Genomic DNA, 16,929 nt, shown 5'->3' on the forward strand with positions numbered 1-16,929 from the left:
TTATAGTAGCTGTTACGTTCTTGAGGGACCTGATGACAAATCACAGGGCATTTATGAAGTCCAGGATTGAAGCAGAGCTGGAGGATAGTGGAGCAAACAGCTGCCACTGTGAATTGTCAGCATTCCTGGGAAATTCCTGTGAGGCTCCGAGAGGAGCAGAGAGACATTTAACATGTGTTGTTGAAAGCTTCCATTTTCTGCTCACCAAAACAACACGAGCTTGTCAACTGACAACCTCATTACCGCAGCACTTTGACAAGCACAGTCTGTGCACGTTGACCCGTCAAAGTTGAGGCAACTGGGATATAATCAACACCAACACAGCAATCTAAACATTAGCCTTGACCTGTGTTGATAGGGGTGGCACGGTGGTTATCACTGCTGCCTCACAGCGCCAGGGACCCGGGTTCAATTCCAGGCTTGGGTCACCCGTTCTCCCCATGTCTGTGCGGGTTTCCTCCGGGTGCTCCGGTTTCCTCCCACAATTTGAAAGGTGTGCTGGTTAGGTGCATTGGCCATGCTAAAGTCTCTTTCAGTGTACCTGAACAGGCACTGGAGTGTGGCGACTATGTGATTTTTCACAGTAACCTCATTACAGTGTTAACGTAAGCCTATTTGCGACACTAATAAATAAACTTTAATATTATCAAATTCCTTGTGGTTTTAGTCTTCGCCAGTGGAGTTGGGCAGCTCGGTGGCACAGTGGTTAGCACTGCTGCCCAACAGCTCCAAGGACCTGGGTTCGGTTCCCAGTTTGGGTCACTATCTGTTTAGAGTTTGTACCTTCTTCCCATGGTCTGTGTGGGTTTCCTCCGGGTGCTCCAGTTTCCTCACACAGTCCAAAGATATGCAGGCTAGCTTAATTGGCCATTCTAAATTGCCCCTTCGTGTTCCAGGATGTGTATGTTAGAGGGATTAGTGGGGTAAATGTGCGGGGTTTTGGGGATAGGGCCTGGGTGGGGTTGTTGTCAGTGCAGACTCGATGGGCTGAATGGCCTCCTTCTGCACTGTAGGGGTTCTATGATTTACATACTTACATATTTGAGGTGCCTGTACAAAGAAGCTTCATGAAAATATTATATTTTGCAACAAGAGCTCCCACTTAATTGCGACACAGAATGAAATGTCCCAAAGAGTGGAGTATCCAGCGTGGAGACTCTGTGTGATATGAGCTAGTGACCTAGGTGCATTCTGACAATGACGATTTTTAAGGTAATATTTTTAAGAATAGGGCAGAGATGTCTGAAATGTATTTATTGGAGATACTAAGTCCCCTGAGGGCGGGGGGGGGGGGGGCGGGTGGATGGGGGAGCGGGGCGGTGGAGAATAGTAGCTGAAATTGCTGGGAATACACAACAGGTTGGCCAGCGTTGAAAATAGAGGTTTGGAGTGGGACCTCTGGCCAGACCCGTCCTGATCAAATGTCCCTCTGGAAATACCTCCTCTCACCGATTCTGGACAACCTGCTTTGCAATTTGCAGCATTTGCACTTTGTTCTTTTCACCTGGACCAACAGAGCAAGTGCATTGCGGGTGAATTCCAATCAACTGCTTCAATATTATTTAGTTCATGTTAAAATCTCAGTTCATGATTTAACCAGTGCGAATTGCGAAAACTATTTGAGTCAGCACAATCTACAATTCTTCAGCTGCAATGTGCTAAACTCCTAATCTGTTTGAGCTGGTTGACCGCTCCTAGTTAATTCAAGCAGATTTGTTTGCCAGTCTGAAATTGGAATAGCTTGTTAAATAAAACTAGTCAAAGCCGTGATGTTTTAAAATGCACATGGCAGGATTATTGGAACAGACATTAACCTGGATCTACGCTACCTCCTGGTGGTTTGATTTTGTCATTACAGCTCCAAATATTTATAAAAAAGGATCAAAAGTATTTTTTGATGTGTTAAGCAGTGGAAGTCACCAGCAAAAAGTACCAAAAGCCATCAGGTAAATAGGTAGAGAAGCTGAGCACAATAAAACAAAGTGTTTATGCATAAACTGATTTATGAATTGTCAGTGAGAGCTCTTATCATTCTGTACAAACAATTGAATGTTGCTGAACTGAGCTATGAATTACATTACAGAGACCTCAACATGTACTTGACGCTCTGCTGCTGCATGCTTTATTTTTACTAAGTCAATAGGATGGTACATTACCCATGCTGCACTCACTTATATCCCTGAGAACACAAATCAATTTTGAATTGAGTATATGTTACACAATCTATAAGAAGCACCCAATTTATTTTACTTTAATTACAGTGTATATATTCAGTTTTTGTACGGCACTTCACCTATGCCACACAGTGGTGAGAAGGACCTAGATGGCATTGCACGGTGGCACAGTGGTTAATACTGCTGCTTCACACGCCAGGGACCCAGGTTCAATTCCCAGCTTAGGTCATTGTCTGTGCGGAGTCTGCATGTTCACCCCTACCCACGTCTGTGTGGGTTTCCTCCGGGTGCTCCAGTTTCCCCCCACAGTCAAAAAGACATGCTGGTTTGTGCATTGCCGTGCTAAATTCCCCCTCAATGTACCCAAATGGGCGTTGGAGTGTAGCAACTAAGGGATTTTCACAGTGACTTCATTGCAGTGTTAATGTAAGCCTAATTGTGACACTGATACTTAAAGAGTTAGGAGCATAAGTAGGCCATTTGGCCCATCAAGTCTGCTCTGCCATTCAATGTGATGGCAGCTGATCTGACACAGTTCTCAACTCCACCTTCCCATCTTATCCCCACACCCCTCGATTCCCTTCCTGATTACAAATCTGTCTATCTCAGCTTTGAATAGACCAAAGGGCGGCACAGTAGCACAGTGGTTAGCACTGCTGCTTCATAGCTCCAGGGACCTGGGTTCAACTCTGTGCTTGGGTCACAGTCTGTGTGGAGTTTGCACCTTCTCCCTGTGTCTGTGTGGGTTTCCTCCGGGTGCTCCGGTTTCCTCCCACGGTCCAATGATGTGTGGGTTAGGTTGATTGGCCATGCTAAAAATTGCCCCTTAGAGTCCTGAGATGTGTAGGTTAGAGGGATTAGTGGGTAAACGTGTGGGATATGGGGCTGGGGCCTGGGTGGGATTGTGGTCAGTGCAGACTCGATGGGCCAAATGGCCTCTTTCTGCACTATACGTTTCTATTTTTTCTATGGTTCAAAGGGCTCCTCTCTGCAGTAAAATATTCTACAGATTCACCAGCCTCTGACGGTGGCAAATAATATTGTTAAGGAAGGACATGCATTTGTTCAGCCACTTCCATAAACTCGGGCTATTCCAAAGCATTTTGTAGCCTGCTTCAAAGTATACTCCTTGTCGTGAAGTGAAGAACAGCCAGAGATAGTTTACATTCAGCAAGTAGCTGGATTGCTTTACTTTTCAGCACTTTGGATGGAGAGGTAAACATTGGCCAAGATATCAGGCGAACTCCCCTGATCTTACCCCTAAAGTGCCATGAGAAATTCAACCAACGGGGGCTTTGGTTTAACACCTCACACAGCAGGCAGCACCTCTGACAATGTAGCATTCCCATCACACTGAGTTATTGACTTAGAGAGTGGGGCTTAAGCACATAACCTTGTGATCCAGTGACGAGGGTGTCAGCATCCAGCCAAGGCTGGTACAATCAATGCAGAAAGAAAATGTGAACATGAAGAGGCAAGTGTTTCTCCTCCTCCTTGGAGCAGGCAGGAGCTTTGAAGATGGCAAGCGGCAGTGGTGGGAGGGATGGGAATAAGGTTCTCCGTTATCCACACATTTCCAAATTCCTGTCCTTCGCTCAGCTTCCAGCCGCAGGAACCTTATCCTGAGCTGGCTAGGGATGGGGGCAGGGTCGCCCGACATAGGAAATACAGAATTGCTGGTGGGTTTATCACGAGCTTTCTCCAGATGGGCTGGTTTGAAGGATGATGAAAAAGAAGTATCGAATTATTCTTAACCTTTCAGCAAACCACTGCTCCCCCACTCACACCATCAACCTTGAAGCTTCATGATAACCAGTAACAGTGAAATGAAACACAGAGGCTATAGAATAACATCAAAAGGTATTACGTGGACGGCGAGGTGGCACAGTGGTTAGCACTGCTGCGTCACAGTGCCAGGGACCCGGGTTCGATTCCTGGCTTAGGTCACTGTTTGTGTGCAGTCTGCGCATTCTCCCCATGTCTGTGCGGGTCTCCTCTGGGTGCTCCGGCTTCCTCCCACAGTCGGAAAGACGTGCTGGTTAGGTGCATTGGCCGTGCTACATTCCCCCTCAGTGAACCTGAACAGGCATCGGAGTGTGGCCACTAGGGGATTTTCACAGTAACTTCATTGCAGTGTTAATATAAGCCTACTTGTGACACTAATAAATAAACTTCAAACGCAGTGTTCACCATTCTGATATCCAGTGTTTACTTTCTATGGGCACAACAGACCAGCAAAGCAGATTACCCTAAAGCTGCAGACTAACATTTGCTTTCTTACTGCTCTGTTTCTAAGGGTGATTTAAAGGGTTATTTAAGGACTCATAATGCAGCTGATGAACTGGCCCCGGACACTTCAACCCTGCAGAGAATGGCATGCGAGATCACATCAGGTCTGCAGTATCTCCACAAACATAACTACATACACAGGTAGGATGCTGTTTGTACTCTGTCTCTCAGACTGGAAACTCCCACCTGCCTTCTGCAGTGTAGATTTAAGTTACGTTTTAATGGCATTTCAGGAACTTGAGTCGTTTATATATAGCTTCAGAAACAGCTTTCTTGATTAAACTACGGGAAACGGTACAGAAGCCAGCGACGGTTCAGCACAAACTATCTGTACCTTAGCCATCCGGGGGAGTTAGCCGTGATGTACTAAGAATCAAAATGTACGTGGGCAGAATGTTAAAAGGCATCTCTTGGGATTCAATCAGTTAGTGTTTCACTGCAGCACTCTCACTTGCAACGGGGGCACAGTGTCACAACACGGTGCAGCTGGTGCCAGAGAGGGAATTTCCGTAACCTCAGCAGAGACCCCCTTACGCAGCCAAAGACCACCCTGCCACCTCCCGCAGCCCCCCACCCAAACGCAGTGCCTTTCACAGCTCCATTGAAAGGCAAGTGCCTTTCGGGACATAGGAAAGCATGGTCTCATGAAACCATTTCCTGTAGTTTAATCGAGAAGGCTGCTTGTAAAGCTACATATAAACGACATGGATGGGTTAATTGCACACTTCAAACCTCCACTAAAAAAACTGGACACACCTCTTTCCTTTTCTGCTGTAAAAGCTGGAAGCCTTGTCTTCACAAGACTCAGAAGGATGCGAGTAAGAGAACTCTTCAGCACTGCTTTAAAAGGCAGCACAGAATGCAATGCAATACTCAGCACCACAACTCAATGTAAGGTACATTTATAGGGTGACTCAGCCAGAATTTTCATTGCAGTAACTTCATTGCAAGTGTTAATGTAAGCCTACTTGTGACACTAATAAATAAAATTTAATTGTTTAAAAATGGTCCAAAAGAACCCACAGGCACGATGATGTTGCTCCTGGGTACTGCAGCTAAGCTTTAAAAAATTGCCAAGTTTCTGCTTTTTGCTATTGACAATTTTAAGATAAAAGTGGGTGATGATTCGTGCTGCTGCCTGACAGCGCTAGGGACCCGGGTTCAATTCCAGCCTTGGGTGGAGTTTGCACATTCTCCCCATGTCTTTGTGGGTTTCCTCCGGGTGTTCCAGTTTCCTCTCACAGTCAAAGGATGTGTGGATTAGATGCATTGGCCATTTTAAATTTCCCTCAGTGACAGGGGGATTATTAGGATAAATAAATGGGGTTATGGGGATAGGGTGGGATTGTTGTCGGTGCAGACTCAATGGGCCGAACGATCCCCTTCTGCACTTTACATATTTTATGAAATGCACGGTGGCCCAGTGGTCAGCACTGCTGCCTCACAGCACCAGGGACTCGGGTTCAATTTCTGGCTTGGGTTACTATCTGTGTGGAGTCTGCATGTTCTCCCTGTGTCTGCATGGGTTTCCTCTGGGTGCTCCAGTTTCCTCCCGCAGTCTGAAAGACGTGCTGGTTTGATGCATTGGCCATGCTAAATTCTCCCTCAGTGTATCTGAACAGGCGCTGGTGTGTGGCAACTAGGGGATTTTCACAGTAACTTCATTCCAGTGTTAATGTAAGTCTATTTGTAACACTAATAAATAAACTTTATGAAAAGTCTATGATCCTCGAAGACTGGTTTTCCCCCTTTTATTTTAAGCCTAATAACGACTCTTCTCTCTTTTTGCAAGCTTCTTTTTCTCTTGCACTGTTTTCTGCTTTGTGATGGCTGATTGCGGGATTGTAGCTGCGAGCAGTAATCCTTCAGGCGGAAGCCACCTTCTCCTCCCTTCCCTTCCTCACCCCAACCCCCACCCCCACCCCACACCTCCCCATCCCACACCTCACACCCCACACCCTCCCACCCCACACCTACCCCCCCCACACCCCACACCTACCCCCCCCACACCCATCCCCCCCACCCCACACCTCCCCATCCCACACCTCACACCCCACACCCTCCCACCCCACCCTCCACACCCCACACCTACCCCCCCCACACCCCACACCTACCACCCCCACCCCACACCTCCCCATCCCACACCCCCACCCCACCCTCCCACCACCCCCACCCCACCCTCCGCACCCCACACCTAGCCCCCCCACACCCCACACCTACCCCCCCAACACCCCACACTCTCCCCACCCCACCCCACACCTCCCCCCACTACACCCCCCACACCCTCCCCACCCCACCCCATACCTCACCTCACACCCATCCTGCCATGAGGAGATCGTCATTGATGTTCATCACCTGCAACAATATCCTGATGCTGACAGAGTGAACCTCGTGGCTCCAGCATCAGTGATTTTGTTGTGGGGGGTGATCACTCGCTGCTTGCCCAGCCCAGCTCACTGCCCCGACTCATGGTAAAACCAGCTCCAATCCGCAGCAGCTCCTCGGGTCGGACCACCTGCTGCTCGGCTCCGCGCGTGACTCTCTCCGAAAGTTCTGACCTTTCGCTCTGACCTTCTGTCTCGTGTTTGGTCTGTTTGCTCTGGGAAGTGTGCTGGCACACAAAATCAAAGGAATTTTCAATGAACACTCATCATGGGCTGTTTTCAATATGGTACAGGCAGTGGCACCCTCCAGTAGAACATATTGAAGCAGGAGGATTATAGGGAGAGGATTGTAGGGGAGGTGATGGCCTCGTGGCATTATGTGCTAGATTATTAATCCAGAAACTCAGCTAACATTCTGGGGACCTGGGTTCAAATCCTACCACAGCAGATGGTGGAATTTGCATTCAATAAAATATATCTGGAATTAAGAATCTGCTGATGACCATGAAACCATTGTCAATTATCAGAAAAATCCATCTGGTCACTAATGTCCTTTAGGGAAGGAAATCTGTCATCCTTATACAGTCTGGCTGGCATGTGATTCCAGAGCCACAACAATATGGTTGACTCTCAACTGCCCTTGGGCAACTAGGGATGGGCAATAAATGCTGGCTTAGCCAGCAACACCCATGTCCCACGAGTGAATTAAAAAAAAGCAATAGGATTGTTAACAAAGGGCTGGCACAGACAAGATGGGCTCAATAGCCTCCTTTCATGCCGTCAATACCTACCCTAATGTGTTTTAGCCCCCAATGTTCATTTTCTCTTCCATCTCAGACTGCAGCAAGGTCATCTACCTCCATATGGTGACCTGGTTCCACACCATTTGGCTGGAGTCCAGATCGCTATCCATTCCCCAGTGATGTCCTTCAGCACAGTCACTGCAAAGTGCACAGGATGAGGTCAGGCTGACTGGCTGGCCTGATTGTCTTGGAGAGGAACCATTCCCAATTCCAGTGGGCCTGATCACACTCTGTTGGAACAGCAGTGTTCTGCACCATGCAGTTACCTCAAAACTTGCAGACTTTGCTGTCAAGTGAGCAAAATGCATAAGAAAACAAAAAGAAACCCTCGGTGTGGAATACTTAGAAATTATATATAGTTTCAGGTGCTGCTCAATGTTTCACCTTAGTAATCCTACAGTTGGGGCTGTCCATAGATCAGTGTCTGATCTGTATTGATGAAGCTGACATTCACTAGAAAGGGTGAAGGGATTGGCTTCAGTATTCCCAGATCTGATGGGAACGGTTGATTCTGATTGCTACTCAGCCATTTTCTGCTGGAATTTCACACCCGGATGTCCTGTGAGGACAGGGGCAAACGTGTTGAATAGCCTCCTAACCCACCAATAGTCTCAGGGTGCAAGGCGAGGGGGTCAACCTAGCTTTAAGAACTCCGTACGATTAATGACCAGTTGGGTGAGGTGAGTGTTTCAAGGCCCAAACAAGGTCCTCAGGAGATGGGGAGAATTGACAGTAAGCAAGTGGCATCTAAATTGTACCTATTTGTGACCTATGTTTTAGAGTAATGTTTGTGGTTCTCCTTTATTCAGTGACATGGCGCTACGAAACTGCTTGTTGTCTGCAGACCTAACGGTTAAAATTGGAGACTACGGACTCTCTCACAATAAGTACAAGGTAAATGAATGAAGAATAAAGAATTGGATGTATGTTTGAGCTGTGTGCTATTTAATTTTGGTCATGCTTTCCGGTTACTCATTAATAGCTTGTGTGTTTCCATTTGGGGAATGTTAACGAGGTGTAAGATTGTGTCTGGCCCCTGGTTTCCTATTGTCAGTTCAAGATAAATCCATTCAAAGAAGGTATGAGTTCATGAAGTGTTCTTGGGTATAGCCAAGACCCGTCACATAATTGGGAGGACAGTTTGAGGCCAAAACATTATTTGATTTCAAGAAGAAATTAGATTTAGCTCTGGGGTCTAAAGGGATCAAGGGATATGGGTGAAAGGGGGGGAATACAGTAAGAAGTCTCACAACATCAGGTTAAAGTCCAACAGGTTTATTTGTAGCAAATGGCACTAGCTTTTGGAACTGGCTGTTCCTTCGTCAGGTAGATGGGAGTTCTGATCACAAATAGGACATATAAAGACACAAACTCAATTTACATGAATAAAGATATTCATTACTGTGTTTACCCCAGTCCAACGCCGGCATCTCCACATCATGGAAGGGAGGGGGGATCAGGGTTTTGAATTTGACCACCAGCCATGTTCAGAATGAATGGCGGAGCAGCCTTGCAGGGCCGAGTGGCCTACTCCTGCTTCTAATTTCTTTGTTTCTATGTCCACACTCTCTCATCCATTGATTGGGGTATCATTGAGAAAGGTTGGCCAGGCACCCTCCCAGTCAAGCAAGACACTGCTGATGGTCAAGAGAGTTTGTTAAAAATAAAACAGAAAAATACCATCAAACACACAATATCTCAATCTGCAGTGGAAAGGGAGATTGTGGTTTTAGGCATGGCCAAAGCTCACAAATGACCGATTTTAAGATCAGTAAGGTAGTCTAGAGGATATGGTACTGCCCTAACAATTCACTTTTAGTTATAAGTTTAGATCCTTTAAAACAGAGATGAGGAGGAATTTCTTCAGCCAGAGAGTGGTGAATCTGTGGAACTCTTTGCTGCAGAAGGCTGTGGAGGCCAGGTCATTGAGTGTCTTTGATACAGAGATAGATAGATTCTTGATTAATAAGGGGATCGGGATTATGGGGAAAAGGCAGGAGAATGGGGATGAGAAAAATATTAGCTATGACTGAAAGGTGGAGCAGACTCGATGAGCTAAGTGGCCTGATTCTGCTCCTATATCTTATTGTGTTATGGTCTTATGGCATTAGGAGCAGATTTGGGAGTGGGATTGGAGCAGGTTTGGGATTGGACTTGGGACCAGATTTGAGAGTGGGATTGGGAGCAGATTTGGGCTTGGGTTTGGGAGCAGGTTTGGAAGCAGGTTTGGGATTGGGTTTGGAAGCTGGTTTGGGATTGTGTTTGGGATTAGGTTTGGGAGCAGGTTTGGGAGCAGATTTGGGATTGGGTTTCGGAGCAGATTTGGGATTGGGTTTCAGAGCAGATTTGGGATTGGGTTTCAGAGCAGATTTGGGATTGGGTTTTGGAGCAGGTTTGGGATTGGAGTTGGGAGTAGGTTTGGATTGGGTTTGGGAGCAGGATTAGGAGTAGATTTGGGACTTTGAGTTTTCTTTTCAATCTTTATTTCAGGAAAGTTGTTATTAACTAATAGGCTGCTGAATTTGCTGCAAAGGTGTGATGTGTCTGAGATTGGCCATTTATTACATGTGATCTGCACTGTCACACTGGGCCAAATATCTGGAGAGAAAACCCCTTAGTTCTTACTTAAAACATGCCCCTATGAAATTACAAGACATAGGAACAGGAGTAGGCCATTCTCCCTATTGAACCCAATCCATCATTCATTAAGATTATGGCTGATTTGATTGTGGCCTTAATACCACTTTCTTGCCTGGCCTCCACAACCCTTGGTGTCCTTTCTTTCTCTCCCAAACCTAACTCTATCTTCAGCATATTCAATGACCTGCTGTTCTCTGGGGAAGAGAATTCCAAAAACTAACAATCCCCTGATGGAAGAAATTCATCATCATCTCCATCTTAAATGGGAGACCTTTTAATTTTAGACTCAACTTCTAGTTCTAGATTCCACCATGAGAAGAAACATCTTCTCAGAGCCTATCCTGTCAAGTCCCCTCATTCAGAATGCCAACATAGAGCACCCATTCTTAATTCACAGAGTGATGGGGTATGGCCTGCTAACTCACACAGCGGGCAGGCACTCCTGCCCTGAGCCTCATGGTCTAGACTCATCGAGTCAAAGGGGTTTACAGCATGGAAACAGGCCCTTCAGCCCAACTTGTTCATGCTGCCCTTTTCTTTTTGAACCCCTTAAGCTCTGGGCCGGGATCTGGGCCAAGGTTTTCTGCTCCTGTTTTTGTCAGTGATGCCAGTGGAAAATCTTACAAAATGTCCAAATCACGTTTCACACTGGCGCAAACTCACAATGTGATTGGTCCCTCCCCTGCCGGTGATAAAACGTGTTTCACTGGGAACATCATCTCCATATGTTAGCATATAATTATCCCCTGAAAAATATACCCCCCTCTCCCGCCACCCCATAAGAAAGTCCATTCATATCAGTATGAGGGCAAACCTGCATGAGGTCCAGGCAGTCTCCCAAATCGTGCAGCTGGCAGGCTCAGGTGAGTACATCGTTCAGGAGGGAGATAGTCTACCCTCTGACATTGCCCACACCCTGGGCAGTGACGGGGGCAGTGCCTGGGTAGTGTTGGGGGGTGGATTGCACGTGGTGGAGACTATGGGGAGGGGGTTGTCCCTGGTGAACTATTGTGCACTGGGGCAACCGTTAAGAATCCCAATCTTGGGCGGCATGGTGGCACAGTGATTAGCACTGCTGCCTCACAGCTCCAGGGACCCGGGTTTGATTCCGGCCTCAAGTCACTGTCTGTCCGGAGTCTGCATGTTCTCCCGTGTCTGCGTGCGTTTCCTGCGGATGCTCCTGTTTCCTCCCACAGTCCGAAAGACCTGCTGGTTAGGTGAATTGGCCATTGTAAATTCTCCCTCAGTGTACCCGAACGGGCCCCAGAATGTGGTGACTAGGCAATTTTCACCGTAACTTCATTGCAGTGTTATTGTAAGCTTATTTGTGACTAATCAAATAAACTTAAACTTAGAAACATAAGAAAAAGCTTTGAAAAGCTCATTTGTAGGTGTGATGGGCTCAGTCAGAACCCACATACAGGAAAATGTAACCTAATTAGTCACGGCCCACAAAGGATCATTTATATGTCTGTCCAGTAGAGAGAGAGAGAGTTGGTTACCAATTGAGAGACACCATTCCACATCAAGCATGGGGCAAGAACTATCCCAGCCAGTACAGCAGTTGGACCCTGGATAAAAGCAAATTACTGCAGATGCTGGAATCTGAAACCAAAAGAGAAAATGCTGGAAAATCTCAACAGGCCTGGCAGCATCTGTAAGGAGAGAAAAGAGCTGATGTTTCAAGTCTAGATGATGCTTTGTCAAAGCTTTGTTGAAGGGTTATCTAGACTCGAAATGCCAGCTCTTTTCTCTCCTTACACTTGCTGCCAGACCTGCAGTTGAACCTGTGCCATTAGCACTATTCTGCAATCTAGCTGTCTCCCCAGCTAAGCAAGTCAAAAAGGAGCCAAAGAAATCTTCAGTCAACAGCTTGCTCCTCAAGTAAAGGATAGTTAGTTAGTTAGTTAATTATTTCATTAGTTAGTTAGTTAGTTATTTCATTAGTTAGTTAGTTGGTTCTCCTCCTTGTCCCTTCTGGGACATAAGACCACAACAATATTCCTCTATGGGACTCTGCCTTGTGATGTGGTTTTGTGCCTCACTCCAAGTAAGCTCCCATCTCGTCCGGTTCAGTCACCATGGTCCTGCACCATGTGGTTCTTGGTTTGCCCCATTTACGTTGTTGGCTGATGTCCACCTTGGAGCAATCTTCAATATTACCTCTTGAAACATCCTTAGCACGTGCCCGAGCCATCTTATATAATGCTCCTTGATCTCGAGGGCAATGCTGCAGCAACCAGTCTTCTTGCACAGGTCCTCATTGGAAATTGTATTTGACTAATCGGCAAATTATCTAGGCAACTATCATGTTTGGTACCCTCCTGCATTCAGATCCTTACAGCAGGGTCTGACTTTACATTATTGTTATAGAGTTTGATTTTGGTCGTAGGACTATAAACACAAGATATGCTTAGTTTCATTGGTCAGAACATCGAATAAGGGAGTTGGGATGTCTTGTTGAAGTTGTACAAGACATTGGTAAGGCCACACTTGGAATACTGTGTACAGTTCTGGTCATCCTATTATAGAAAGGATAATATTAAACTAGAAAGAGTGCAGAAAAGATTTACCAGGATGCTACTGGGACTTGATGGTTTGAGTTATAAGGAGAGGCTGGATAGACTGGGACTTTTTTCTCCTGAGCGTAGAAGGCTGAGGGGTGATCTTATAGAGGCCTATAAAATAATGAGGGGCACAGATCAGCTAGATAGTCAATATCTTTTCCCAAAGGTGGGGGAGTCTAAAACTAGAGGGCATAGGTTTAAGGGGAGAAATACAAAAGGGTCCAGAGGGGCAATTTTTTTCACTCAGAGGGTGATGAGTGTCTGGAACAATTGCCAGAGGTAGTACTAGAGGCAGGTGCAATTTTGTCATTTAAAAAGTATTTAGACAGTTACATGGGTAAAATAGGTATCAAGGGATATGGGCCAAACAAGGGCAATTGGGACTAGCTTAGGGGTTTTAAAAAAAAGGGCAGCATGGACAAGTTGGACCAAAGGGCCTGTTTCCATGCTGTAAACCTCTATGACACTATGACTTTTTAATTCTGATGTGCCAGCGCCGGCAATGGTGTACATGGGGACTTCCCCAGCGTACAATGTGGCATAACAATCATGCGTGACCGAGTCGTGATGCCATGGTCTATGAGGTCAGAATTCTGAATGATCATTAAAGATTCTGTGATTGGAATTAATTTTCTGAGTGCATGATGTCGCACTTTGTGATGTAAGCTGGTTCTTTCTCAGTGTCCAGCTCTAGTCAGTAGGTTACGGTTGTTGAATTTAAAATAAGGTGACCTGGACTGAGTACCTTTGAGGATCGGAGAGACGCAAGAGAAGGGTTTGGTTCTCCCAAGTGTCAGTAGGTGAATACAATTAGGCTGTCAGACATAAACACAAAATTGTTATCCTGGTGTATTCTCGTAGAGGACAGTGTGACCCATTCACTTATCTTTTAACAATGATGGCAAATCATTAAATAACATGTTGGTATCATGCTACAAGGTTATAAAATACACCTGAATGGTCTTTTCCCAAGATCTTGCCGTGGAAGTAGTGGGTTGCGGGGAGGGGGCATCTACATATTATTGATAAACCGCCACTCTGTATGGTGTGATTCCTGTGGGACATTGAAGCTGAAGGAAACCCCACTCGGGCCATCGCTGATGCTGGTACATCCTAACTTAGACAAACACCTGCCATTTCTAGCTCAATGATGGCCCGAAAGCAAGTCATGATGTGGAGATGCCGGCATTGGACAGGGGTAAACACAGTAAGAAGTCTCACAACACCAGGTTGAAGTCCAACAGGTTTATTTGATAGTAAACGCCACTAGCTTTCGGAACGCTGTTCCTTTGTCAGGTGTCACTTTAAACTGGTGTTGTGAGACTTCTTACTGAGACCAAGGCCAGTGCTTCAGTTCCTCACCGTACATCAAATTAGATCCCACAGGCCTGCTTTCAGGTTGTCTTCGGGTTGTGGGAGAGATGGGAAAGAATGAAGAATTGCAAGGACAATCCAGAGAAAGCTAAGGGTGACACAGATAAAAGGGAGCTTAATTAACAGAAAAAGAACTCAATGTTGGTAAAGGAAAGCAGGACTTCCCAGAGCAAAGTGAAATAGGAGCTGCAGTACGTCACACGGTGCCTCAAAACTGCTCCTCCATTCAACAAGATCATGGAAGGTCTTCCACCTCAATTCCATGTTCCTGTCCTATCACCAGATACTTTGATTCCTTTGAACTGAAATAGAGCTAGAGATCAAAGTTCTCCCCTGACATTTCTCTCGGAACCATCAGGACCCTTTCTTTCTCAGTGATGATGTCTACAATAATCACAACCTTGTCATCTCAACTAACCATCTCCCACTTTCGGATTTACCAAAATGCAATGTAACAAAAACTGCAAAGGAACGGGGCGACACGGTGGCACAGTGGTTAGCACTGCTGCCTCACAGAGTCAGGGACCTGGGTTCTATTCTGGCCTTGGATCACTGTCTGTATGGAGTTTGCACATTCTCCCCATGTCTGCGTGGGTTTCCTCCGGGTGCTCCGGTTTCCTCCCACAGTCCAAAGATGTGCAGGTTAGGTTGATTGGCCATGCTAAATTGAGCCTAATTTCAAGGGGATTAGCAGGATAAATATGTGGGACTACAGGGATAGGGTGGCATTGTTGTTGGTACAGGCTTGAAGGGCTGAATGGCCTCGTTCGGTACTGAAGGGATTCTATGAAAGAGCTCAGTCGTTTTGTGATGTTTGATCGAAAGCCACTGGTACTCCTGTTGGGCCTGTTGTTGGTGTGGGGATTGTGTGGGGAGCAGAGTGATATGAACACTGACTTTCTGATATTTTAAATGCAGAAAGATTATTTTGTAACTCCAGACCAGCTGTGGATTCCACTGCGCTGGATTGCACCTGAGCTCATCGATGATGTCCATGGGAACCTGCTGGTGGTGGATCAAACCAAGATTAGTAACATCTGGTGAGCAAGTGGTGAGGCTGACAGTATCAGTCTCTGAGTAACTACAGAGCACGACATTGAAATGGAAACCTTTCTGATGTATTTTTAAAACTATCCGGTGCCTTTGAAAGATTTTGATTTTCCTCCAAATGAAGAAATCCCAGTCGTGGGGGAATGGGTGGCACAATGGTTAGCACTGCTGCCTCACAGCACCAGGGATCCAGGTTCAGTTCCCGACTTGGGTCACTATCTGTGCAGAATCTGCACACTCTCCCCATGTCTGTGTGGATTTCCTCTGGATGCTCCGGTTTCCTCCCACAGGCCAAAAGACAATGCTGGTTAGATGCAATGACCATGCTAAATTCTCCCTCGGTGTACCCAAACAGGCATTGGACTGTGGCAACGAGGGGATTTCCACAGTAAAAACATTACAGTGTTAGTGTAAGCCTACTTGTGACGCTAATAAATAAACTTTAAACTTCTTTACTCACCACTTTCCCAGCAACCTCTCCGATTGCCCTTCTAAATCTAATGGTATTATTAACGGGGGGGCGTACTTCCTGTAGCATCATTGTAATATTTCATTTCCCGCCATGAACCATTCTTGTGCCCTTCCAAGCACAATTGCTACTTTGTGAAAAGGTTGTCGGTAACCTTGTGCATAGAATTCACTCCCACTGAGAACTAGTTACTCATTTCACACGGAGGATTGCAGAGGAAGCATTTGCATTTCTCTAACAGCATTCTTCACCTTTTCAGGATGTTCCATTTCACAGACAGCAAGTTTACTTTGCAGGTGTTGACAAATTTGTTCATCTGCCATGGTGGGATTCGAACCTGGACCCCAAACCATTACTCTGGATCACCGGTCTAATGACAATACCATTACCATCTCTCCTTTGGGCAGCGTGCTGGCACAGTGGCATGGCATGGGGACATCACTGCTCCACAGCACCAGGGACCCAGATTCAATTCCAGCCTGGGATCACTGACTGCATGGAGTTTGCATGTTTTCCCTGTGTCTGTGTGGGTTTCTTCCGGGTGCTCCAGTTTTCTCTCACAGTCCAAAGATGCGCTGGTTAGGTGGCTGCAGGTGTTCAAGAAGGCTGCTCACCATCACCACCTTCTCAAGGGCAATTAGAGATGGGCAATAAATTTTGGCCTAACCAATTACGGGGCGGAACGGTGGCACAGTAGTTAGCACTGCTGCCTCATGGGTTCCATTCCCGGCTTGGGGCACTGTCTGTGCAGAGTCTGCATGTTCTCCCCATGTCTGCACGGGTTTCCTCCTGATGCTCCGGTTTCCTCCCACAGTCTGAAAGTGTGGCAACAGGGGAATTTCACATTAACTTCATTGCAGTGTTAATGTAGGCCTGACTTGTGACTAATGAATACATAACTTGACTTATGCCCACATCTCATGAAAGAATTAAAAAAACACTTTTGAGAAAGAATTAATGCTGAAAATAATGCTTAGGAAATGCACTAGTAATATGGAATAGACGGTTTGGCATCTTGTCAGAGACAAGTTGATGAAAGAAGTATTAGACTTTGAGCAAAACAAAATTCTGTACTTTTCAGATCCTTACAGAGAATTCCTTTAAATTATAGAGATTTGTACTCCCAAATGTACAAAATAAGGTTTGCAAGTGCTGGAGTAAGTGATAAATTTCAATTCT

The 16,929-nt window shown here is 46.0% G+C and overlaps 1 protein-coding gene across 5 annotated transcripts in view; it reads left to right on the plus strand.

Moving 5' to 3' along the window:
* aatkb (apoptosis-associated tyrosine kinase b) overlaps positions 1-16,929 on the plus strand; it is a 301,371-nt gene that overhangs the window by 263,426 nt on the left and 21,016 nt on the right. For all 5 annotated transcript variants that reach the window (XM_080209476.1, XM_080209474.1, XM_080209478.1 and 2 more), the window contains 3 exons: positions 4,471-4,604; positions 8,460-8,544; positions 15,150-15,271. In XM_080209476.1, coding sequence (XP_080065602.1) covers positions 4,471-4,604; positions 8,460-8,544; positions 15,150-15,271 — 341 coding nt within the window. The remainder of the gene's footprint in view (positions 1-4,470; positions 4,605-8,459; positions 8,545-15,149; positions 15,272-16,929) is intronic.

This window comes from Carcharhinus amblyrhynchos, chromosome 21 (genome assembly GCF_965287045.1).
Source record: "Carcharhinus amblyrhynchos chromosome 21, sCarAmb.v2.hapA, whole genome shotgun sequence".
Taxonomy (NCBI): Eukaryota; Metazoa; Chordata; class Chondrichthyes; order Carcharhiniformes; family Carcharhinidae; genus Carcharhinus; species Carcharhinus amblyrhynchos.